The 27,361-nt window shown below is 36.9% G+C and overlaps 1 protein-coding gene across 4 annotated transcripts in view; it reads left to right on the forward strand.

The window, feature by feature from the left end:
• Window positions 1–26,379, forward strand: part of PCGF5 (polycomb group ring finger 5) — a 110,666-nt gene extending 84,287 nt beyond the window's left edge. For 2 of the 4 annotated variants that reach the window (XM_054728958.1, XM_054728957.1), the window contains exons 7-10: window positions 4,482–4,580; window positions 7,217–7,306; window positions 13,614–13,673; window positions 20,730–26,379. In XM_054728958.1, coding sequence (XP_054584933.1) covers window positions 4,482–4,580; window positions 7,217–7,306; window positions 13,614–13,673; window positions 20,730–20,777 — 297 coding nt within the window. In that variant the 3' untranslated portion in view covers window positions 20,778–26,379. The remainder of the gene's footprint in view (window positions 1–4,481; window positions 4,581–7,216; window positions 7,307–13,613; window positions 13,674–20,729) is intronic. The other 2 variants (XM_054728961.1, XM_054728959.1) reach the window with 2 other exon arrangements.
• The last annotated feature ends 982 nt before the right edge of the window (window positions 26,380–27,361 follow it).

Genomic DNA, 27,361 nt, shown 5'->3' on the forward strand with positions numbered 1-27,361 from the left:
GGCATGGTTGTATTCCAATAAAACTTGACAAGAAAAGAGTTGGCCAGCCAGATTTGGCTTGAGAGCTGTGGTCATAGTTTGTAATCTTTCAGCCAATAGAATCACGTCTTAACTCCTTTCCAATAGCATTCATGGCCTTTAACTAGTCCCTTTCTTAATAAGTGTATCTCCCATTATACCCATCAGTGAAATTTCCTCTCAAGACAAGCGACTATTGCTTTCTTTATTAGTACCAACATATATGCTGACACTCATACCTGATAGGGGACTGGCATCAGAATATATAAAGGCTTGTATTAAGATTTAAAACCCTCTAAAACTTTGAACAAGCTTTCCTTTTTGGCATGTTCCTCCCTCTTCTCACCACTTTCCTATGCTTCTGTCAAGACCCAAGCAGAGACCTCTATTCTTTGTGATGCTTTTTTTTTCCACCCTAGTGAATTCCTTCCCTGAAATTCTATGTAAGACTTGCATTTATCACTCAATTAGGCCTTAGTTTATAACTTATTAAGTCAGCATTTATTGTGTTCCTTTAGGCACCAGGCATTAATGCTGTTTTTTATTTTTTTCTGGTGTTGTCCTTGAAACATGATTATACCCTTCAAGACAGAGAAGCAATGTTTATGTTCCGATATAGCCTCCTCAACCATCTCATTCCTTTGCAGTAGGATATGATTCTCAAATGTAGTGTTAGAGTAGTTTACACAGTATGGCTACTGCTCTGCCAATTTAAAAGCCAGTGCCAAGAGCAGGAAGGCAGTGAAAATAGTAAAGATCACCAAAAATTTGTTCCTCCATAAAAGCAGTGAAAAAAACTTGCCTAAACTTATAAAATCATATTTTCCAGAATTTTAATAATTAGGCTTGCAGAAGTCTATGGATCATTTAATCAAGTAAAATGTCTGACTTTGGGCCATTTTCACATGCATTGGTCCCATTCTCCACTCTCCAGCCCTATTCCCACTGCAGCCTCTCAGGTACCAAAGGGACAAAACAGAGGTGGAACTCTTTCAAAACCTAATTGCCAAGTAATTGTCTTTATTTGACCTTATCTGGTGGTTCCTGAAATACCCCACTTACAAGGGGCTTTGAAAAGCTCTGACATATTCTTGAGATTCTAATAAAAGGCCAAGCACATACACAAGACTATATACCAACCATGTTCAGAAAGACACAAATAGATGTGAGGCTCTCCCCCATGGCTGACCTAGAGGCTCTGCACCAGGAAGTAAAAACTAAGGCAGAATTTTCAACAACCTTATTTAGTGTTGGAGGTGTGCCCCAAAACAAGTACAGAATCCCTCAGCAAAGACTGGGAAACTTATTTTTTCCAAGTGTATAAGGAAATTTTGGTTCAATCATTAGCCAGTCCTAGATGTAAAGAATACAGACTTGACAGAGTTGGTTTAGGTAAGTCAAAAAGAAACAGGGGTCAGCGGGAATCTGATTTTCCAAGGTTGTCACATAATATTATTTAAAATTTTCAGTTTCAACAAGAAATTGAGACAAGAAAGTATAACACATACACAGGAAAAGAAACCGTTAATAGAACTGTCCCTGCAGAAGTCCAGACATTGGACTTACTAGGTAATAGATTTTAAATCATTCATTTAAAATATGTGCAAAGAACTAAAAAAAGCCATCTCTAAACACCTAGAGTAAAGTACAAGAACAAGAACAATCTCACCAAAATTGAAAATATTAAAGAGGGTGGAGGGACACTTAGCGTATTAGCCTTTTAGAGATAGAAATTACTTTTTAAATATTCTGGAATTGAAAAGTATAGTAACTGACATGAAAAATGCACTGGACAGGCTCAACAGCATATTTGAGTCATAGGAAAAGAACCTCAAAATTTGAAGATAGATTGAGATTATTCAGTTTGAGTAACAGAAGGAAAAGTAATGAAGAAAAATGAACAGATCCTCAGAGACCTGTAGGACACCATCAAGCTTACCAACATACACATAATGAAAGTCGCAAAAGAGGGGCAGAAAGTATAATTGAAGAAATAAGGGTCAAAAACTTCCCAAATTTGATGAAAATATTAAACATCTATGAATCTCAACAAACTTCAGCTATGGTAAACTCAAAAAAATGCATAGCGAGACACATCATAAACTACTGAAAGACAAGAATCTTGAAAGCAATAATAAAGAAGTGACTCGTCACTTATAAAGTGATCTTCAGTAAGATTAGCAGTTGATTTCTTACCAGGAGGCAGTTGGATGACATATGCAGATGAAAGGAAAAAAAAAAAACTGTCAACCAAATATTGTCCATCAAAAATCTATATCCTTCAGAAGGGGAGGGAAAATTAAGATACTTCCAGATAAACAAAAACTAACCGAACACTCACCAGACCTTCTCTGCAAAAAAAAATAATGAAGGGCATCCTTCAGACCTAAATGAAAAGACATCAGACCATAACCCAAATCTACATGAGTAAAGAGCACTGGTAAAGGTAACTACACAGGTAAATATAAAAGAATGTATTTTTTATTTGAAACTTTGCTTGAGATGGGGAACAGAACAGAGATATATATGAGCAAATTTTTGTAAACTATTGAAATTCAAGATAGTATTACTCCAAACTAGATTGTAATTCTGAGGGAAATCACAAAGAAAGTAACTTTAAAATATATAGGGAAAGAAGTTATAAGGCAATTAAAATAACATATCTTTAACAAAAATAAAAGTCATTGAGAAACAGAGGAACAAAAAGAACTAAGGCATTTAAAGTAGAAATAGCAAATGGCAGATATAAATCCGACCCCATTAGTAATTACATTAAATGGAAATGGATTACTTTCTCCAGTTAAAGGCAGAGATTGGTAAAATGGATAAAAATTATGGTACAACTATAGGCTGTCTATAAGAGATCTATATATATAAAAGACTAATACGCTAAGTGTCCCTCTACCTGTCTGACCAGTCGCTATGACACACACTGACCACCAAGGGGCAGACACTCAGCACAGGAACTGCCGAGCTGCAGGGACTTGGCAGTGGCAGTTCTCAGGTGGCGCACCCTGAAACCAGAGAGGAGGGAGCCCACTGCACAATTCCACCGTTGGCCGTGGGTTATGTTGTTGCTGGGGCACTGTTGGCCTCGAATCTGGTTTACTGCACACTTGCATTTGCATTCTACACCCTGTACACAGCAACTTTGCAGAGTGCCCTTTCACACTCCGGGACCCCTCTGGGGATGTCAGAGAGCTGGTTTCGGCTCAATCCCTGCAGGCCAGGCTAAGGGACCCCACCTGCTGGAGGGACCCCGCTCACTCCATAGATGCCAGGAAGGACTGTGGGAGTTTGGCTCCAGGGCATGTCCGGCCTGTCTTGCCCAGTCCCAGCCCGCCAACCACTTCTAATTTTTTTTCAATGTGCATAAATCCATGCACTGGGTCACTAGTATAATAATATAGAGAGAGAATGCATAATTGCTATATTTTTATTTTCTAAGTGCCTGCAAATTAAGTATTAAATTCCAGGTTGGAATTTTGTTAGATTGATGTCAGACTATCATCTGTAGAGTTGTTTCTGTTGGTCTTTGCTAGGAAATGTTTTCCTGGGAATACATTTGCTAAGAAATACATATTGACTGGATAGTTCTACTTTTGACTTAGTGGATTTAAAAACATTTTCAAGCCTGGCTGGGATGGCTCAGTGGTTGAGTGTCAACCTATGAACCAGGAAGTCATGGTTCAATTCCAGGTCAGAGCACATACCCAAGTTGCAGGCTCCATCCCCTGTGGGGGGCATGCAGGAGGCAGCAGATGAATGATTCTCTTCCATCATTGATGTTTCTCTCTCTCTCTCTCCCTCTCCTTTCCTCTCTGAAATCAATTTTTAAAAAAGAACATTTTAAAATTGTCTACCTAATTTTCTGTACATATAAGTAGAAGTAATACTTTATATCCTTAAAAGATCCAGTTAAGAGTCCATTTTACATGATTTGGTTGCTAGGGCTCTTGTAGACTGACCTCTCTCTATTCACCCCTAGGGCTCCATAGAGCCCCATTTGAAGTTAGTGCTCCTTTTTAAAATAGTGGTTTTGAGACTTTTTAAAATGTCCCTATTGCTTTCAGAAGCAATATTGTATAATAAAATATGTATATGCTTTTTATGACCTTTCTTTACTTTCAATTAAACTAATGATCTGTTCTTTACCAAAATGTCTAGAGGTATGCAGATTGTCTATTTGCCAGGATTTTCTTAGTACACACATTCTCGAAGAATATCATGTATCTAAGAATTAGGAACATTTAAAAAAAATTTTATAAGTTTATTTGAGCCAAACTGATGACATGTGGGGAAGCAAGATGTCCTAGGAACATTTTTACTCACAAGTACTAAAGAGCTGTGAACTGAAAACATTTTCAGAATACATTTTGAAAATACTCGAAGTGGAAATGACATCTGTGGTTTCTTTATAAACAAGGTAGAATATTTTAATTAGTAATCTTTATTTCCTTTAGGGTTTAATGAAGAAATTCATTCGATGTTCTACACGTGTAACTGTGGGAACTATTAAAAAATTTCTAAGTTTAAAACTAAAACTTCCAAGTTCATATGAGGTAAGTTAATAATCTAACCTTGATCAATTTGATAATTCTGATATGAAGTAAAAATTAACTGAGAACACATTTAAATTAAAATTTGTGGAAACTTTGGGTTATTTTCACGTTAAAAAATTTTTAATGCAATATTCCATTTATGTAATGTTTTTTTTTAATTTAACATCCTGATTAAAACATGTAATACATTTAGTGTTTTATAATTAGAGGCGATATTTAAATAACATTAAGTATTCTCAAAATAAATATCCAAGTTAAATGGATTCTTTGTTTTTTATGCCAGTGTGCTTTAGTGTGTGTCTTTATTTTTAATCAGACATTTGGGATCCATTTTTACCAATTCTTTATAGACTTATTTTTTAGAATGTGAAACATTGTCAAAAGGGATTTTGTAAATAATGTCTCTCTAATTTCATGGTGCGTAAAAGTAGTAGTTGTTTAGCACTAGGTGAAAGCTAGTATTTTAGTATTGTATCTGCATATACGCAGTTTAACAGTTTTTTTGCAGGAAAGATAAAGTCCCCTCATATTGATCCCAGCACAGCTGGTGAAGTGTTCAATGTTTAGAGAATGTTTGCAATCCTAGGAGTGTGGCTATAACAACATAAGGAAACAAAGCTACTATTTTTCCCCTGCCCAAATGGCAGTCTTCAACTTGTATTAATGACCTCTTCCTCCCCTTTGGTTTCTGATAGTAGCATCAAAAAGCTACAGACCAAGCCTAGTTTCCTATATGAACAAAGACATTAAAGGCAACAGGTTTCCAGACTGATGGACAGTAACATTAACATGAACAGTCATCACAGCAGAAATAAGATTTGAACATAGGCATTGATAGGGATTAAATCTCTATCTTGAGGAAGCCTCTGATCCTGAACTTACTTTTCTTTTATAGAAAGGAAGGGAGAGTGATTACTTTTGAAAATTCTCTCAAGTGACTGATTAATCTATGGATTAAAAATGGTTATGGTTTGGTTCTACAAATACTAAAAAATTTTCCAGTAACAAGTTTACATTAGGGAAAAAATTGTAAGGGTTAAAGCCCTATGTACTTGGTAAAAATAAGAGGTAATAACAATTTATAAATACAACAATAGCAAAAATAGAAAGTAAAATTGTTTTTTATGCTTTGGTTTTGCACTTTATTTCCCTCTTGCAATGTACCACGTGCAGTTTTATTTCCTTTCTTTTAAGTGTGACTCGTGCTTTTCTAGTTTTCAGGAAGCTGTTAGAGCTGAGAGAACTGTTCCTCTCCTACGGCCTTGCTGCTGGCACCTACACTACTCTGTAGGAGAGGGTGGAAGGGGAGAGAGTGTGCTGACAGCTCCTTGTCTATCCCAGTGCAAAGGACTTTTCCTGGGATTTTCAGAAATATTTACTGGTCCCCCCCTTACTTTGCTGCCCAACATGCAGGGGGATGACTTAATGTTACAGCTGAAGATTCTGTAACAGCATTATTAGTTGGGGCAGGATAGCTCAGTTATTAATTAACAATAGAAGCAGTATACCTGGTTAAGAATAGCATCCTAAGTAAGTCCCTTTACTTCTTTGCTTATGAGTTTATTTTACAGGCTAGATAAAATGAAAGTATTATCTTATTCTTTTAAACATAAAATGATCAAAAACATTTGGAGCTCCATATAAGTCCACATAAATCATCAAAAAATCAATATATTTTAGCTAATAACTTGCCTAATACAATTAAAACTGTACTCATTTTAAAGTTCAAAACTTTTCGCTGTCTAGCCAAACCATTATTTAAAACCCATTTTTCTTCCCCCTTTCCATCCTTTAAATTAAATTGTCAGTTTGCTTTCAATAGCTAGAGAACCAAAATGTTTCATTTATAGACACTTATGATAAACATTTAATTGTGCTTTGTTGAATTAGCATAGTCACAGTTTTTACAGACTTAAGTATCTGGGGTTGTTTGGTTCTTGCAACACTAGAGCTAAGGTGAGCATTGAAAAGTACAACCCTTTTTTGAAGTTTCATGCAAGGTGAGAAGAGAGTCCTGTAGGTATCAATGCAAGTGACCAACCAAGCAGAGCAGAGAAGCCAAGAGCCATAAGAAACAGGGGCCAGTGGCATGGTCCTAACTGTGCTGTCAATTTAGCTACAGGTAATTACTCAAAATTCTCAGATGCCTTGAAGGGCCCATAAATCACGCGTCCACATTCATTCATTTAAGCTCTTTGAATACAAACTAATGAGAGGAAAGTAACTCTTTCAAATCTTGGGTTGTGAAGATAAAAGGATTCTGCAAGATGAGTCTATAAGGCAAAACTGCTGTGAAGAACTAAGGTTTCCACAGTTTCTTATTTCATAAGAGGCAATCAGAAATATGTCTCAGCTCAAAGGTTGCACAGACATGGACTAAGAAACTCTACATTGCATTTCAAAATTATCTGTTGAACTTGAGATACAGGTTAGTAGGACAAGACAGTACTTCATGGTACTTATGTCTGAATACTTATGAGATGGATCAGTGCTTTTAATAAAAATAGTGTTCTTTTTAAATAAATGGATAATACTTACATTTTATAACTATTTCAATCCTTTTTGAAATTTGAAAAAACATGTAAAACACATATTCAAAATTTACTTATGTTAATGGGTCTGTATTCTTTTTCAAGTTGGATGTGCTGTGCAATGGTGAAATTATGGGAAAGGATCACACTATGGAATTCATCTATATGACAAGATGGCGACTAAGAGGCGAAAACGTAAATTGCTTTTATATTTACCTATGTGTATATTTAGTTATATACCATATGTTACTCAAATTTACAGTATTACTAGTACTTAGAAACTCAAAGAACAAACTAGCTTGGGAAAGAGAAAAAAACTGGTTCCTCTTACTGTTTCTTTCAACTACTCGATGATAATTAGTCCCAAGTACAAGACCAAGGTCTGTGTTAAATGCAGTTGTGTTATATCAAGGTGAGTTTAAAACCCCAACTAAATATGTTCCGAGCTCTGCTAACCTCAAGACGGAGAAGGTGGCACTCACATTTTTTTACATAACTATATGGAGTGGGGGTAAGAAGACTAAGTTCTGCCCTGTCTAATACGTTTAATGGCTGATAATATATTACTTTTTGGTCATGGTAAAGGAGGCAGCTAGAGTAGAATCTAGGTAATTTTTTTTCAGGTACCTTTATTGAAGTATAAAATTAGACTGAAGAATAAGTAGGTTGGCAGTGGCTTCTGATGCCAGGTTAGATTATTGTTCCTTGGGCCATAGGCAATATAAGGAGAAAAACTAAGAAAATAAAAAAAACTTAAAAGGAGAACTTTGTATTTTGAACTGTATCTTTGATTAGGGTTAATTAGAAGGTTCAAGCACATCTTATCTGAGTTGTATGTAACAGTATTAGGGACATTTTAGGGACTAGGAATTATAAGGCTGATATATAACAGTAAATATAGTAGTAATGCTAACAGAATTCTCTCTATAATCTGATCACATGAATAAACATTCCGATTGACTAGAAGGTTAGACTAAATGACCTCCATTTAGACCTTAAGATTTTATGGTGTTTAGGGTACAAAATGTCATGTTTTTAAACTCTGTGTAATTTTAACCTTTCTATAAGCTAGGTTTTATTATATTTTTTAATATGTTTTTATTTGTTTTAGAGAGGAAGGGAGAGGGAAGAGAGAGATAGAAACATCAGTGATGAGAGAGAATCAATGATCAGCTGCCTCCTGCACGCCCCCTACTGGGGATCAAGCCCGAGACCTGGGATTGAGCCCTGACCAGGAATCCAGCTGTGACCTCCTGGTTCATGGGTCGACATTCAACCACTGAGCAACACTGGCCAGGCTATTATGAAAATATAAATTAACTATAAAAACAATCACATAATTAAGAAATGTAACCTCACACTAAGGTAGATAATATAGAAACTAATGAGGGTTGCCATTATGGTTCAAAAACATACTTATATTGAATGTCAACATCTGTGGAACTTCTGTGAAACAAACCTCAAAATATAATCTTTACTAGCTTTCCCGTTGCAGGAAAAATCCTGCAATAGGATTTCCTGCTGCACTCTACCCCGCCTCCATTCCTCCCTTGTCGCCAGCCTCGCCTTCTCCTCCAGCCCACCCGAGTTTCCCTTCTCCCCCGCCCCGCCTCACCTTCTCCTCCAGCCCACCCGCGTTTCCCTCCGCCCCGCCCTTGTCACCCGCCCCACCTTCTCCTCCAGCCCGCGTTTCCCTTCGCCCCTGGCCCCGCCTCCGCCCCGCCCTTCTCCTCCCCCCCCCCCCCCCCTCGGCTTGCTTGCTTCTTCGAAGCTTTACTCCCTTCTGCAGCTCTTGGCTTCTTTGGACGCTGTCTTGATATGCAAATTAGCCGCCATCTTTGTTGGGGTAATTTACATACTCGTCCTGATTGGTTGGTGGGCGTGGCTTGGCTGGTGGGCGTGGCTTAGGTGTAGCAAAGGTGCGGTCAATTTGCATATTTGTCTATTATTAGATTAGATGTGTCATTCAATGGGTAGGATATTTGGCTATTTTTAAGAAGAAATGTGTCTTGATATGATACAATAAATGAAGTACCTAGCTTTTTTTTTGTTGTTTGAGTCTCACTTGGGTAAAGTCTTCCTTGTGAGGCTGAATTCTCATGACCAGAAGGAAAATTACAGTCTAGTACTAGTCACCAACTAGTTGTTGCCCTTGAAGAACTCATTAAACCTTTCTAGGGTTTTTTAAAGAAAATAAAAATCTGATTATATTTGGTAAATTACTACTTGCCCTTATATGACATTTTCTAGTTTTTAAATGGTTGTGCATACATCACCCTCACTTAATGCTTCCAATTCCAAGCACAGATTATAGAGACAGTCCATTCTCTCTTCCCCAGCTCTGTTGGGGCCTATGTATGGTGATATTGCATATAATATTAATGTCATATTGATATAATGTTAGCTTCCTTTGATAATTCTTTGGACATTTCAGTGTGTGCTTGAAGCCATCATGATGAATAGGTTTGCCTTAAGGTTGAAAAGATGTAAGTAGTCACCCACCACAAGATCTCTGATAGCACTCGCTGTCCTTCCTGAGATTCCTCCCCAAAGGTTACCCATACTGCCAGTTATTTCAAGGTCAAAGCATGAAAGCTAATTCATAAAAATTGTTACTAATAGACTCTAAGATCAATCAGTCCTTGCTACAGTTAGGTTTTTGACCACATTTCTGAATAGTTCGAAGTTCTTAGTTATTTAAGGCATACTTTAATAAAAGGTGGTTCAAATAGTGGTTCAGTATCATATGATTTTTCATTCACATAAAAACAAAACTAATAAATAAATTACCACATTTTATAATTAGTGCAACAGTAAAGTAATTATTAGCCTGCTTCATTTTTCAGTATGATAAACCTGCTTTTGTTTGATCCCCTCCTCCAGCCTGTTTCTCCCTTAGTCTTCACAATCTCAGTAGTTCCCTTTTGGTCTCTCAGACTAAATTCCTGAAGTCAGTCGTGGTTAGTTTCTTTTTTTTTCTAGTCATCCTTAGCAAAGTTTGTGACCTATGTAGTATACAAGATAGTCACAATCCCATTATGTCTTACCACCTCCACTGTACAACTCTGATCCAGGCCCCTGGCCCCATCCTCCGGAATTTCTACCTAAGTCTCCTACCCACCCCCGCCCCGCCCATCTTTGTCTAGTAGAGCAGCTGGAACAATCCTCTTAAAACAAGTTAGAACATGTCATTTCTCTGCTTTGAGCTCTCCAGTAACATCTAGTAGCATGTAAAGCCAAAATCCTCCCAGGGACCTATAGATACAGACCCAAGTGATTTTCCTAGACATGTCTCTGATCTTACCTTCTCTCCTTCCCTCCGGCTCCCCCACACTCAGCCTCACTGGCCCGTTTCCTCTAACGTACCAGACTTGCTCCGGCTCCCCAGTGTCCACCTGACTTGTTCCCTTTACCCCTTCGCTCAAAGAATTTTGTTTCTCTACCTTCTCAGTGAGGCCTCTGACTCCGACACTCTGAATCCTTTTTTATGCCTTACTGTTTTCCATAGTATTTCATTACTATCTGAAATCCTGTCTCTTGTTTATGGTTTGTTAAAATATATCCGAGGGCAGGGCTTGTCTCTGTTCACTGCTGAGTCTCAGCACCAGGAGCAGTGCCTAATACAGATACTCAAAAAATATTTGTTTAAAGAGTAAACTGAATAAAAATTTTTCTTATATAAGGTTAGTAGTTATGTAAAATATACCCTAAAGATCATTCTGTTTATTTGATTCTCAATTTCCCAATTGTTTTTTGTTAAATAAATTTTAAATATTTGTCTTGTTCCAATTAATTTTGAGTTATAATAGTGATTGAGGAATTCTGACCTTTGAAATGAATGGACAAATTATAAATAAATCATTTCTATTTTTTTAAAATATTTTTATTGATTTCTGAGAGGAAGGGAGAGTGAGAGAGAAATAGAAACATCAGTGATGAGAGAGAATCATTGATCGGTTGTCTCCTGCATGCCCCCTACTGGTGACCAAACCGGCAACCCGGACATGTGCCCTTGACTGGAATTGAACCTGGGACCCTTCAGTCTGCAGGCTGACGCTCTATCCACTGAGCCAAACCGGCTAGGGCAAAACAATCATTTCTTGATTAAACTCCTACTAGCAAACACATACCCTTTCCATCTCTACCTTCCATTGCCAGCAAGATGCCAGGATGTCTGAAAAGCTTGCAGTACTTTACCTGCTGGCATTGCTCACTCACTCTGCCTTGGGCTGGAGTCAGCTTATTTTCTAAACTAGTATCTACCTTGTGGTTCCTTCACTTGCTTCTAGTACAGTGATGGCGAACCTATTTCTGATGACACGCGGCCGCTGAGGCGGCTGCATGCCGAGGATGAAACATTTGCTGCTCCTGAGGATGAAACATTTGCGAAATAATGTTTTTTCCTCAAGGTGACACACTACCCGAGTTATGCTCCGTTTTTTGGCGAAGTTTGACACACCAAGCTCAAAAGGTTGCCTATCACTGTTCTAGTATATTTTTATATTAAACTTTTTATTCCACCCGGGATTTGTTTAATTACACACACATACCTACAACAAGGCTAAGACTCTTATTGACCTCTAGGACCTCTTTTTGTATTCTGGATACTAACCTTTTGTTATATATGTTGAAGCTGTTTCCTTCCAGTTTTGTCCTGGTTTCTAGTTTTGCCTCCGTTTTTTAAGCCTTAAAATTTGGGTAATGCTACCTATCTCAAAAATTTTAGTGAGAATGAGATAGTATAAAGTACTTAGTAGTGTGTCTAGCATACTGTTAGTTGTTTTACTAATAGCTTATGTTAGCTTTTATTATTATTATAATTCTCTCCTCCTACACTTGGTCTCATCCGAGAGCTCACTGTTATTATCTCTTTCTGTTCAAGCCTTCGCTTTCATCATGAACTCATGTTCTTCCTGCTCACCTCTTCGGAGGGTTGAGTACCCACTCTTGGGACAGCCCGTCTTTCCCAGATGATCCTGGTCGGTTTTACCTTCCAGCAACCTCTGCTAGTCCATATCTAAAGTTACTACACCATGTTTACCTTGCTTTGCTTTATTTGAATTTTCAAGCAATTTTAGAAAAAGCAAACATCTATCTGAACTAATACCAGAGAGATTAATGGAGGGAAAATAAGTGCTATCTGGGACTTGTGTAGTTAGTCCAAATCTGATAGATAAAGCTTAAAGATTTTTTTTTCTTTTTGTTAATCCTCACCCGACGATATTTTTCCATTGATTTTTTAGAGAGAGTGGAAGGGAGGGGAGAGGCACAGCGAGAAACATCGATGTGAGAGAAACACATTGATTGGTTGCCTCCCACATGAGCCCTGACCAGGACCAGGGGTCAGATCAACCTGCAACTAAGATACATGCCCTTGACTGGAATTGAACCCAGGACCCTTTAATCCTCAGGCCAATGCTCTATCCACTGAGCCAGTCCGGCCAGGCCGAGCTTGAAGACTCTTAAGAGAGGAAAAGGCTGCCAAGGACAGCAGTGCTGGGCATATCTCAGGACATGTTAATGAGCCCTACACAGAAATGCAAGGACTAACTTTTAGGGGGGAACTTGCTAAAGTCTTTGGGGAAATGGAAAATTTCTAAAATTTTATTTTAAAGGCTGTCAATATATTTGTTTTAATTATTGCTTAAGTGTTCTTTCAAAATATATATATTTAAAAGCTGCTCGGGGATGTTAGATTTCTCCTGGTTAATTTACACCTTTCATATTTTTTTTTCATCTTGAATAGGCATGCAATGTTGAATTCACATATGCATAATGTTGAAAAATCATTATTAGGAGATGATTTTTTAAAAATAGGAATGGTTAAATTGCTAAAGTTAGTGAGTTTGCAAATGAATTTACTTAATAGTTTTAAAATATGTTTATTGATTTACTCATAAAAATTTTTTGAGTGGCTTCTGTGGGCCTTAGCTATTAATATTGCAAATATAAATAAGATAGAGACTCAAGGAGCTCGCCGTCCGATGTTATTAAAATATATATGGAGACTAAGAATCTAACCTGCTAACAATATAAGGAACCAAATTTAAAACAGGAAATGGATCCCTTACAAGTTGAGGCAAATTTCATGCCCCTGTCAGAGCTCCAATATCCTTAAAAGTGATGCTTTCAAGAGGTAGTTGAGGAGGAGACCTAGGAGATTAATCATAGGACAAGACGGATGGAAGAGGTGAGGGTTTTCCTAGGCATTAATATTTGAAGAGGAGATGGGAAGGATGAGTAAAATATTTTGGTAAAATATTTGCATAATATTAGCCAAACTCTTATTTAGACACTAAAATTACTTCAAGCTAAGTTTTACCAGTCACTATTATTAAAATCAATTTTAAAGAAACAACTCTACCCTATTTTGAAACGTGTTTACTTAAAATTAATCATGTTGACTCATGTTTGACGTTAAATTATATTTTTTTAATAATCAGTTTTAAATATGTATCCAGTTGTGGATGCCTCTTATCTGATGAGTTCATCTCCTCCGCAGTTTCGGTGTCTGAACTGCTCAGCTTCGCAAGTCTGCCCTCAGGATGGCCCTTTGTATCAGGTAAGAGGCACTCACGACTGTACATATGACCCTGACGATGCTGCCACCATGGGGACTGCTTTCATCCCAAACTCAAGTTCCTAAGACACGTAACTTGGTGAAACTAATACTTATTTGAGCTACAAAACTTCCTTTCAAATTATGTCCCCAAAGTTTTCCATTATTTTAGTTCTCTTGAAATATCCATTTAATTTTACTAAACTAAAAATGAAATTATTAATGTTAAGGCCATTTTTTATGCGTTAGGGATTTTTAATAATTACCAATTTTAGCCCTTGAGAAATCTCTGCTCCACACATAATACTTCTTTGTGTATTACTTTTTTAAAATTAATCATTCACCCACAATGAAAGGTAAAATGCCAGATGAGGTGAAGCTAAATGTAATTGTGAGCTGGCTTACTAGGCCCTCCCTAAGTGCTTTACTTGAGTTATCTCTTTTAATATAGAAATGATAGTGAACTAATTTAATAATGCACTGAGAAAACTTGAACATGGATCTGAGGAAAGTTTATCAATAAAAGTACATTTTATAAATTTGGAAAACAGAAGGGATTAAGGATGGTATAGTAAGAATTACTGTACAGAGATGATCTATGGATTAGCTATAGCATTTCTTTAAAATCCCCATTGTTTGGAATATTACTCAGCCATAAAAATAGAATAAAATCTTAACATTTGCAATAGCAATAAAATCTTAACATTTGGATGGACCTAGAGGATATTATGCTAAGTGAAATAAGTCAGTCAGAGAAATACAAATGTCATATGATTTCACTTATATGTGTAATCTAAAGAACAATGTAAATAAACAGAAATAGACTCATAGATACAGAGAACAAACTGATGGCTGTCAGAGAGGAGAGGGGTTGGGGGACTGAGCAAAAAAAGGCGAAGGCATTAAGAAGTACAAAATGGGAGTCACAAAATAGTCATGGGAACATAGGCAATAATCCTATATAATAAAAGCCTAATATTCAAATCGACCGAACAGCAGAATGACTGGTTGCTATGACATGCACTGACCACCAGGGGCCAAACACTCAATGCAGGTGCAAGCAGGGGATCCCGAACACCCCGCCAGTTGCCCCACAAATCGGCCCTGATCACCAGCCAGGCCTAGGGACCCTACCCATGCACAAATATCATATACCAGGCCTCTAGTATTATAATAAGTATGTATGGTACCAGGTGGGTACTGGAAATATCAGGGGAACACTTTGTTGGCACTAATGTCTATTTCCTTAGAAATAAATATGTTCCTAAACACTGATGTAAAGTATTAAGAGAACAGTAGGAGTAAGACCAAATTTTCAATAATCCACACATATTTTGTGTGTGGGGGTGTGTGTATACAGTCCCTGACATGGACAATTTTGTAGAAAATACAAGTGGACCAAAATTTACCTAGGAAGAAAGAAAATTTAAATCACTAAATCATGAAAGGCATAAAAAAAATTATTAAAGAATTACTTCCTCAAAGAATACCTAAATAGTTTTATGGTCACAAACTCAAATTTTCAAGGAATAGATCATTCCCATTCTAAATTGTTGTTGAAAAAGATCAAATTCTTCCGAGTTCATTGTACAAAAGTAACGCAATCATGATAGCAAAAACTGACTCCCAATTAGAAAACTAGCAAATCTTATTTTTATTGATTGATTGATTTTTCTTTTAGAGAGACAGGGGAAGGGAGAAGGAGAGAGACATCTATTTGTTGTTCCACTTATTTATGGATTCATTGTTGATTCTTATATGTGCCCAGATCATACGCCTTGGTGTATGGGATGACACTCTAACCAACTGAGCTGGCTACCCGGCCAGGATTCAAATCTTATTTTGAATATAAATATAAAAATGATAAATAATATACTAAATATTATACTAAAAGAATGAAACCAAGACTAAATAGAACTCTTATCAGTAATGCAAGAAATAAAAATCTGCCCTAATTGGTTTGTCTCAGTGGATAGAGGGTCGGCATACAGACTGAAGGGTCCCAGGTTCAATTTTGGTCAAGGGCATGTAGCTTGGTTGCAGGCACATCCTCAGTAGGGCGTGTGCAGGAGGCAGCTGATCAATGTTTCACTCTCATCGATGTTTCTAACTCTATCCATCTCCCTTCTTCTCTGTAAAAAATCAGTAAGATATATTTTTAAAAAAAGAAATAAAAATCATCAGATGATGAAAAGGCATTTGACAAAAAGTCCTACTTTTTCCTACCAGCTTCTGATTTTGAAGTTTCAAAACAAAAAAGTTGAAATAATAATACAAAGGAATATTCTTTACCTACACATAGATTTACCAAGTAACATTTTGCTACATTTTCTGCCCTCTCTTTCTCTCTCCTTATCTTATCAATCTTTATACATATACCTATTGTTTCTTTGTGAAACCATTTGAAAGTAAATTGCAAGTATCATGACAATAGGCTATTAAATACTTCAGCATATAATATCTAAAATCAAAGACCTTCTCATATAGAACCAAAATACCACTACACTCACAAAAAGTTTAAATAATCTATAATAATAAAAGCACAATATGCTAATTAGACCGGACAGCTGAACGACCTGCGGACATCCTTCCGGACAACCTTCTGGACGAAGCTGGGGCTGGGAGAGCCGAGCCCCTTGCACGAATTTCGTGCATCAGGCCTCTAGTATACTAAATATTAGAGATGTCAGTTCTCCCCATAATTAAATTATTATATTTAGAGAGGTTCTAAGCACATTTTTACCAATTTTTTGTTTAACTTGACAAAATCATTCTAAAGTTCATCAGGAAATATAAATCAGTGTTTCTGATCAGTCACATTTTTAAATGAGCAACCTGGGGACATGTGCAATGCCACATACTGACATGTATTTTAAAGCTGGAGTAACTAAAATAGAGGACTAACTTACACACAGACATATGAATAAAAAGAGTAGCTTAGGAACAGACTGTAGTTTGTATGAATCTATAAAGAGTATTTTAAATTATGGAGGAAAAAAAGATTCATTTAACAAATATTAAGCCCTTAATTGGGCATTCTTTTAGGTCCTAGGGATACAGAAAAATGAAAAAAAAAATTCTTTCATGGAGTTTACAGTCTAATGATGGTAACAGATGAAAAATAAATAAGTAAAATATATAATGTTAGAATAAAAATTAAAGTTAATAAATAGAATTAGATAAGCTTGCCAAGGAAAGATTTCTTGGTGATGATATTTGATCACAAAGAAGTGAGAGAAATAGCTATGTATGTATCTGGGGTAGGGCACTCCAGGCTGAGGGAACACAGAGCAGAGATCTGGAAGAGGGTCTTATCTGGTTGTTTGAGGCTAATCGGTGAACTCGGAACATAGATGTTGGGGGTGGGTGTGATCTAGTAGGATTATGCAGGATTCAATCCATACTTCACATCCGAGTTTCTCATGGCTTAAAACAGTAAGTATTTAAAGGAGTAAATATAGTTGAATAGTGAATTTCAGAGTGGGGATGACCTTTCTCCTTGTACATGCGAAAGAAAAAAATACAAACTGAGTTGACTATTAATATTGTAAAGTACATGACAAACATACCACAGTTGAGGAGATATCAGTAATATGACACAAAGGTTTAATGTCCTTAACACATAAAGAATCCATACAGCCGAAACCGGTTTGGCTCAGTGGATAGAGCATCGGCCTGCGCACTGAAGGGTCCCAGGTTCGATTCCGGTCAAGGGCATGTACCTTGGTTGCGGGCACATCCCCAGTGGGGGGCGTGCAGGAGGCAGCTGATGGATGTTTCTCTCTCATCGATGTTTCTAATTCTCTCTCTCCCTTCCTCTCTGTAAAAAATCAATAAAATATATTTTTTTAAAAAAAGAATCCATACAAATCTATAAGACAAAGTTCAGCGTTCCATAGAATAATGAGCAAAAGCTATGATTAGGCAAATCACAGAAGGAAATTGCCCAATAAGCAAACAAAAATGGTTTACTTCTTTAGAAGCCAAGAAAAGAAATAAAATATTCTTATGCTTATTAAATTGCCAGATTAAGAGGAAAAGGGGGTAGTGCTCTTTACTGATGAGGCTATGGAATATTTCTTTTGGAAATGTAAAAATAGAACAACTTTCTTGGAGCCACTCTCTTGTGTGACAACATTTACCAAAAAGCTCTAAAAGTGTGTGTGCGGTTTTAACCAGCAGTTCCACTTCTAGGACCAACCTGGGGCGGGGGGTGCGGGGGACAGAAGGTGAGGTAGAAAGCAGGGACTAGACCATAGATCATTGGGTCAGCATTAATTTGTAATAGAAAAAAATGAATTAAGTAAAATGTATAGCAAAAAGATATTTGTTGATAACTTATGGGTTCATTTCTGTAAAGGCATTATATACAGCCTTTAAAAATGATCAAGTTGAGTAGAAACAAAGTTAAGGAATTTTTTAATGGACAAAATTATTTACTGAACAATATGTGTCGTATGATTTCAGTTTTAAAAAACGAAGTACATAAGCTAAGAGACTAGAAGGATATACACTGATATGATTATGGTGTTATCTTTGGATGGTAGCATTTAAATCAGATTTCTTTTTTTTATGGTGCTTTTCTATATTTTCCAAATCTACAGTAAAGTTATTTTTATGATAAATAAAAACTTTAAGAAAAAGAGTACATTGAAGTTAATTTTAGGATTTTCTAACATTATCACATTTGAAATATATTTCGAAGTATCTGTTCTTTATTTTAGTACCTGATGAGACTGGGGACTAGCAACCTTGCGAAATTTGGGTTGATTCAGTGCAATCACTTAACAACATCGGGAGGAGTGAGTGATGTGCCATAATTCATTAGAGTAAGAAAGCAACAAACACAAATAATACTTAAAGTTCATCTTAATTTCCAGTATTGTAACACATTTCAATAAATTTATTAACCTCCATATGTTTTCATAGATCAAACAAACACAAATAGTTACTCTGAGGCAAAACCATTTTTGGCCAAAAACTGAGAAAGTCCCAACCACTTACAACCAAGCCATTTTACTTCCCTGTCTACCTTCCTGCCACTGAAATCGGTGATGGGTTCTCCTGTGTATTAGGAGTGGATTCTAGAACAAATGACTTAATTATTTGCAGATTCAGCATCAGGAGTGGAAGCAGAGGTGGGAGGCATATTGGGATGAAGGGCAGGCCGTAGGCTGGTGTTGGTAGAATGGGAAGCAATAAAGTCAGAGCTGGATGTCTATGAGCAAGCAATAGAGTATACAGGTCTCCAAATCTGGCTGAGCTTCAAAAACGCAGGAAGTTCTATAAAACGCAGATTTCTGTCTCCACTCCCAGATACTCTGATTCATAGGTAACAAAATAAATTTTAAAATAAAAACAAGCAAACAAAATTTAGACCAAAAATTATTTTGACCGTGGAAACCCTGAAAGACTGACTTTTACTCCAGCCCCTAGAAAACTGGTAGTGGTGCCACGTTATTCAGCTGGGAGGAACGATCCTAGGAATTCCCATTCCCACTCTCAATCCCATCCTGGCTGAATGGCAGAAGAGAATCCACCCCTGGGTTTTCTCAGTGTGTAGCACAGCTATGCTGAATATTGAGACCTTTGTCAGGTCATTGTCAGGATTACAGACTGTCAGTCTGTCCCTCTGATTTGCACAAAGAAGACAGTTCTCTGTACTGGATTTGTGCATTCACCCACACTGAGATGAAGGGGAAACAGTCAAGGGCCATTTCAGCCCTTTCTTGGTTTCATAAAAGTAGCTCCTCAAAATTTCATTTTAAAAGCAAGAATCTGCAGCTTTAAGAAAAGGAAAACCATTGGTTCTCCAGACCCTTTCTGACTTGGGTTCTATACATGTGGTAAAACAGGGTAAATGCAGATGGAAAAGTAGCACTGTGCCACATACATTTGTCTACCGGAAGCTGTTTCCTCTCTAGTATCATGTGCTGGTGTATGGCACTTTTTCTACATAGTGACACGAAGGACAACCTGAACCATTCAATTACATAAGAATCAAATTGAAATATAGGATCAACTGATTATTGAAAGGAGGCAGTAACCTAAATGTTTCATGTAACAAATCAGCTACTTGGTGTGTTTTTTAAAAGCTGAAAAGAAAATGTGGAACTGACTTAAAAAATGTCATTTATGAAAACTCTCCCACTTTCATAAATTCCTAAGAGGAGGTGTGTGTTAATTTGTGACTCAGTAGGTTCTCACCGAGTCCAGCTCTGTTGGAACCCAGCCTACAGCCTTGGCTTGTTCAGTCCCACAGGTGCACACCTTTAAGGAGGCATCACAGCTTTCAGGGCCCACAGGCCCTGCCTCACTTGTACTAGTCATGTGCAACCAGTGCAAGGTCTATAGGACTTTAAACTTGACCTTTGTCATATATTATGGAAAACTTTACTGATTCTAGAAAAACTATGGCAATTTAAAAATAGAGTTTTTATAGATACAAACAACAGAATGGTGGTTACCAAAGGGGAAGTGAGGTAGGGGAGGGCAAATTGTATAAAGGGGTTCAAATATATGGTAATGGAAGGAAACTAGATTTTGGGTGGTGAGCAAGCAATAGAGTATACAGATAGCAAATTATACCATTGTACACCTGAAATTTACATAATATTAACCATTGTTGTTACCTCAATAAGTTAAAAATATATAGAACAACATAAACTGATGAACAAAAATAGATCCAGAGACAGAGAAGCATCAAACTGACTGTCAAACCTCAGAGGGAAGGCGGGAGGGAGGGGGAGCGGTAAGAGACCAACCAAAGGACTTGTATGCATGCATATAAGCATTACCAATGGACACAAGACACTGGGGAGGCGGGGGAGGGCATGTGTTGGGGGGTGGGAGTGGCTGAGGAGAAGTCAATGGGGGAAAAAAGATATATGTAATACTTTTTAATCAAAGAAATTTTAAAAAATATATAGTTTTAACGTCACCTTGTTATAATAACTAGTATCAGCAAATATTGGAAATTATAACTCCTTAAAATCTTTGGTATATGATCTATATTGTTTTCATGTAAAAGTCTTCCTCATCATTTGTTTTTATTTGTAGTCATATCCCATGGTATTGCAGTATCGACCAAGAATTGACTTCGGTTAGACCAAGGGGCCTGGACCCCACTGAGATGAATCCTGCACTATTTGTTTACTCATGGACAGATTGCACAGCAAGAGGTGTGTGGACTAAAGGGACACAACCAGATTTTCAGCATGCAAATAAGGCCATTGTCTGTCTCTAAATTGTCAGTTGCATTTATGTTGTTTCTATTAAGAGCAAACCAAGTGCCATTCTGCTACTGAACCACCTGTAAGTTATGTGTGCTGTCTCACAGTGTACAAGTCACACTGAGGTCAGCTGGGTGTGCATCCCTGCTGCAGCCTTTGGAATACTTTGCTTGTTGTCCCAAGACTGTTCTAATGTTTAGTTACACTAGTAATATGGCTCAATCTTTGTGGTGTTACAGTTTTCACATACTTTCGCTTTTACTCTTGTTCAAATAGAGTATTGTATAAGAAACTGGTAATTATTATATCTGGAAATTACTTTATATGGCATATATGTTTATAAAAATGGTTTTTGAGCCACTGTCCTATTCTCAGTAAGCTTTCTCTGTGTAACATAGTTCATCTTTTGGGAAGAATTCCAATTATTCTTTAACATTAGAGCACATTGTAATTGTAGGCATTTTAAGTCATCTGTCAGTGTAGTCTACCAACTGCACAAGGAGGGCCCGTTAGCCCTCCAGGTTGAAAATGTGTGCGATTCTGGGAGAACTGAAGCTGGATTCACAACCATTCAAAGTGTTGGCAGCTGATCACATTTACTTCTAACAAAATGACTGTGTAAGTAAGGTTCCTCTTCCCTCATAATGCCTTATGACAAGCGGGTACTGCTGTGAACCGTCTTTGTGTAGCCCATTTTATGGATGCATCATATATTGTTGGTCTCATTTAATGAGTACATTGTTTCTCTTTTTAAGTTGGCCTTAGGTATGTGTTGCTGTGGCATGCAGAGGGTTATGATGATTTTAAATATTAGGATCTTTAGAGCAGATAACATTAGCTATTTTATGGATTTCAAGTCTCAAAACAGTTATAGGTTAAAACTGTTACCTATCACATTTCCAAACCATTTGCATAAAATAGAATAAATGCAGTGTAGTAGATAAATATGCTAACCACAATTAGTGGTCTGAGGATATTTCACTTTAGATCCTGTAGCAATCAGAGGGGTGGGATTACTGTTCATACATAAGTTTATTACAGTCAGAGCTATGGGAATGGCCTTGATTTTGTAGTTTTGTTAAGTCTTCCATTCATTTTGAGATTAGTCTGCAAGTCAAAGAAAGTCTTGTTACCTTAAATTATATGAAGAACTTCATTTAAATGTTTTAAAATGTGTATTTGTTTTCCAAAAACTTCATTGGCAATTGTTTTATTAATTGCTTCAGAACAAGTTAACCTCTGAAACTTAGGAAAAACCTTGAAAGTTAGGAAAAATATTTATTTTAGAAACCTGACATGAGCACAATCTGTGTGTTACACACACGGTTTTTATACTGTATACATGGTAGATGTGCTACATTTTCCAGTAAATTATATCACAAATTAATGCCTTCTAAATCTCAAAATGCTTCTTAGAAATAAAACATTGTAGAACTCAAACACATACAAAATACAACTAAGTCTTGATGCATTTCACAATATAAAAGGCTGAAATATCATAATTTTTTTCCATATGTCTTTGTTTCAAGTCAAATAGCCTATATTAAAGCTTTCTGTTGTTTCTGTTCTGACTTGTGAAAAAGGTTAGGGCAGTACTTTAATTTCATTTGTTAAATTGTGTTTGTGCTTGGAAGGGCTCACAAGCAGATTTAAAAGGCAGATTCTTTTGTTAAAAATCTATAAAAATGGTTGGAATAGACCATTGCCATTATACTCAACCAAAAAACTGAATTTATTCCTTAGCTACAGAAATTATTTTATGCCCTAAAAGCTAACTTCCTGGCATCCCTAAAAGGTTTTAAAACTTGTTAGAAATTTGTTACATCTAGGTCAGTAATTAAAATAATGTTTTACATATGGGAATTTATTTTAATTGACTTAATGCAAACTGCATTGAGAGTACATTTTAAAAACCACAAATGAGACCTGGTCATTTTGGGGGCATCAGCCAAAACCTACAACCTTAAGTGAGTTTTATGGATACAGTCTCTTTACATTTGTCCTATTGCTTCATCATATGTAATTTCATTATTTTCCAAGGAAATACATAGGAAGCAATTATGAAATTTAGAATAGTTTTTGTGTATTTTTATTGAAATGCAATGGAATATGTGCCAAAACATGTGAAAAATTTACATAAAGAAGGACATAAGTTGTCGTTGGGGCAAGGTACACACTTTGTGATGGTCCTGAGTAATGCTGTATTACTACAGAACCACAGACTTCTTCAGCCAACCTCTTTTATATATTCAACTATGATTTTATAAGTATGGGACTACTTTCATATCTAGTAATACACTAAATCCCAGGTAATTATTAGGTTGTGAAATTTGCAAGAAACCAGAAATAGAAAAAATATGCAGACAACTTTTGTGGTTAGTTTTATAAACTTAGGGTAGTAGTAAAACAAACTCTTTATATAAATAACCTATAGGAATAATCATCTGAATCTGCAAAATTGGGAGAATAAATAAAACTAAGTTTTTATTTAGTCTATTGTTTCTTAAGCAACAACCTGAAAGAACTTTACTTTCATAAAAGGTTTTGTAATCTGTTTTCTCTGCTTTAGATATTATATTAGTAAAAGGGTCAAGGAACCTGGGATTTGAAGGTCCATAGTTTATACACATCACTCTGAGGTAATCACATCCATTAATAGAAAAAAATCAGAATATGGCCTTTTCTCTAGATTGACAAAATACTTTCAGGAAGTACAAAAAAAGAAACTAAAAGGCTCATTAGCTCATTCAATCTGGGGTACAGCTACCTTGGGTGATGTCTTTTAACTACTTTTAGAAAGATGTGTTATTTCTTTATTCATTGAAAACCTGTCCCATACTAATTGCCACATTTTATAAATGTAATGAGTTTGCTCAACTATGTTATATGCTCAAATGTAATCTAAATTTAAATGATTCTTTAAGAGGAAAAAAGGTATGTTATATAATACTATGAACTGTTTAGCTTTATTGAAATATTTAAGAGAAAGTGCCTCATTGCTACTGTGCATTTGTTTTAGATTTACTGCATACAGTTTGAGTTATCTGTACCTGTCTCTTATTATTTCATATCTAAATAGACACTTGTAAGTTAAAGTGATCACTTTTTTAAAGATTTTCATAAGAAAATACCTATCACCAAAGACACTTTACTGCTAAGGAACAACCATGTTGGGGAGAGAGAGTTGTAACAGTTTGGACTTTGGAAATTTTTTTATTGCAATTTAATTTTATGAGGCAATAACCTTGATTAATTGCTAAAATATCACCAAAGAAAGACTTTAAATTGAAATTTCATGGTGAGATTACTCAAATGGAGGTTTTTTCTTATAATTAGCAGAGCACACTTTTTCAAATTCGCTCGTTTTTCTGCACCATTTGCAGGTCGTAGGAAATCCTCAAAGGTGAGAAAGAGATAAACACAACAAATAGCCTTCCTCTGGATGAAAAGTGGGAAAAAGACATACTTTGAAAGTCTTCTAATTTGAGAAGCTTTTTCTTTCATGAAGGAAATAGAAACAAAAATTACATTTACTTGGTTCCTGAATTCTTAGTAATATGATAAATTTTATTAAAGACAGACTTGGGTAAAGTGTTGACATGCTTACTTGTATAAAAAAATAGTACATTCTATTGGACTCACATACATAAATGCTTTTTTCATATTCAAAAGCAAAATTTTCATAAAGGCCTGTTTCACCTCCCTGTCCTGTTTCTCAGTGATTGCTCTATTGTTATTAGAATTCAGCCACACAGCCAAATTAGCAAAATGGGTCTCAGATCTAGATCATACATACATCAAATTAAGCACTCTTCTTACACCATTCTCCTTGGGAGCTCAGGCTGTGGGCTACCTCAAAGGTAAAGCTCGCATCCTGAAGTCTCTCTGATAGGCCATACGTGAGCCTCTGTTAAATACTGTGATTTATCATAAGGAATTTCCCACAGGCTAAGCTTGATACTCAAGATGTTGGTTGTAGGAGAATTGCAAAAGTGAATGTGTTTGCCATAATTTTTAATACCTGGATTAGAACCACAAAAACGTGAAACGCTATTATAAATCACACACACACACACACACACACACACACACACACACACTCAATAAGGAACATAGCATGTCTGCCAATCTGGCATATGAAAGGTTGAAAAATATTAAATATACTAGAGACTCCGAAACCCTTGGAAAGCACAAAATAACCAACCAATGCTGATTGTCTTGAGAGACCTAGTTCAGTAGTGTTTTGATGGAAAAACATGAGATTGAAAGTTCATTAAAATGTACTTAAATATGCATTACAAGGTTTTCACCATTTTTTTCCTACAGCAATGGCATTTTCCCAATAATTTAAAAGTGATTCTCTTCCCAGTATAATGTAGTTGTCACATATAGTGTGTTTACTTCTTAGTCTTTTACTATCTTTCAAACACTTAAAATGCTTGAGCACTTCCTTTTCAGAAAGTTATGAAATTAAACTTAAAAATAATTTAATTTTAAATGCTCATTAAAATGTGTCTGTGTACCTGTTATGCCCCTTTTCCTAGGAGCCAGCACTGAGACATTGTTCAGCAATGCTTTTTAATGTTCATTATCTTTAAACCTAGCATCAAGTGCAACTGATGTCTGTTAAATGTTGGGTCTAGTTTTCTTCCATCTTCCAGAGCTTCGTTGAATAAGAAACTAATCTAGTACAAATGAAGATTAAATGTTTCTGGGCAACAGTAGAGTTAGTAAACAGATTATTTATCCACAGACACACGTCAGTCCACTGGAGCAGGGGTTCAGCACATTGGAAATGTAATGGGATCAGCCTCATATTGTTTGGGGTCAGTTTTCCTTTGCTGTGTTTTTTTAGAATGGGGTGGGGGCCCAAGTGTCCTTATGAAGCTGTGGTCCACGACACGCGCCCGCGAGGGAGCCCGGGTCCTGCTGCGCCCTCACGTCGGGCAGCACCAGCGAGCACCAGTGTTGTAGAGTAGCCCTCACGTTAAACAAAACCATCGTAGAGTACAGTGTACAGTTGTGTTGCTGATTTTCCTTTGAAATATAAGATATTTTAAGCTTTTTTTTTTGTCAAAAGTGGTAACATCTTAATACAAATAAAAAACCTTTTTGTGGTTGTAAGATTTAGCTTATGAATCATTCAAATTGAAGTGAAAGATTACCAGGTCATTGTTAATGACTTAGTCTATTAAGAATATATGTATTTTTGTAAAGGAAAAGCACTTGTAGATATTTAATCAGTACAAGATATATGTCTGTTTTGCAGAAATAAAATGCTGCTTAGAGATTATCTTTAAATATTTTTTATTTTTGTGCTCAAATGTATTTTCTGTTGATCTATGGAATGTTCTGTACAAAGCTGTATGGTCGTACTGTTGGGCTAGATACTTGTGTTTTTTAAAATATGGACTTAGCCAAGTATACTTGACCATGTTAAAAATAGTATCTTTGTTATTAAAATTTTGATTGCCTAACTTATTGTCTGTCATCATTTGTTGAGTATATGAGATCATAAACATTTTCTAGAGTTTGAGCTGTTAAGATGGCAGACTGTCCCTGAAGTAGTACTTGGAGTGTGCTCACAGGTACAGTTGCTTCCTTTGTTATGTTAATCAAATCTAAGGAGCCTTTCGGATGTAATTGGTATCATAGCAAGGCCCCAGAGGATTGGAAGGCTGCTCTCCACAGCCAGTTAGGTAACAACACCTCCTGCACACGGGCCTCGGGAATCCCACGTAGGCTGCAGTAGGGCCTTCCACCCAGGAGGGCCTGCAGGGTTCATAGCCCCTCGTTACCTTGGTGCCTGGAGCTCTGTCTTATGTTAGTGGTGCCATGAGGTGGCTGGACCCCCAGGCAATGCAGTGAGGTGGAGAGGCACATCCTCTCAGCAAGACTTGACTCTCCATGTCAGTGAGCTTTACCCTCTTCAAGGGCAAATGGGAAAGAACGCGGAGTGTGGTGCCTGTGAAGTGCTCAAAGACGTGACATCACTTTCCTAACATGGAACTGGCCAAAGCTCGCTCCATGACACATTCTTCTTTTCCTTTACAGTCTTTTAAGAAACTTTTTGAAATGTTCAACAACCTATTAAATAAACAGGAACTAGGGGAGAGGAATATGCCCTATAATGGGGGGGGGGGGGGGGGGGGGGAGTGTCCTGGCCTGGGAGACTACAGAAAGGGCTGCTCCTTGGCTAAAGTCACAGACCCCAGGTCACCCAAGGCACCTCTCCCTCACCTCTGTTCGGGTAGGAGAGTTTGGGGAGATCCTGGCTCCCTGGGGATCTTGGCAAGTCAGTCTTCATGCTGGGTTCAGGTGTGTTCCAGAAGGACCAGGTAACCTGGGCACCTGTGCCAAGGCCAAGCTTCTGCTGCTCGCCCCTTACCCCCCACCAGATCCATGAAACGACTCCAGCTCACAGGCAGCAGGCTGCCCAGGGAAAGTCCGATCCTCTGG

This window comes from Eptesicus fuscus, chromosome 17 (assembly GCF_027574615.1).
Source record: "Eptesicus fuscus isolate TK198812 chromosome 17, DD_ASM_mEF_20220401, whole genome shotgun sequence".
Taxonomy (NCBI): Eukaryota; Metazoa; Chordata; class Mammalia; order Chiroptera; family Vespertilionidae; genus Eptesicus; species Eptesicus fuscus.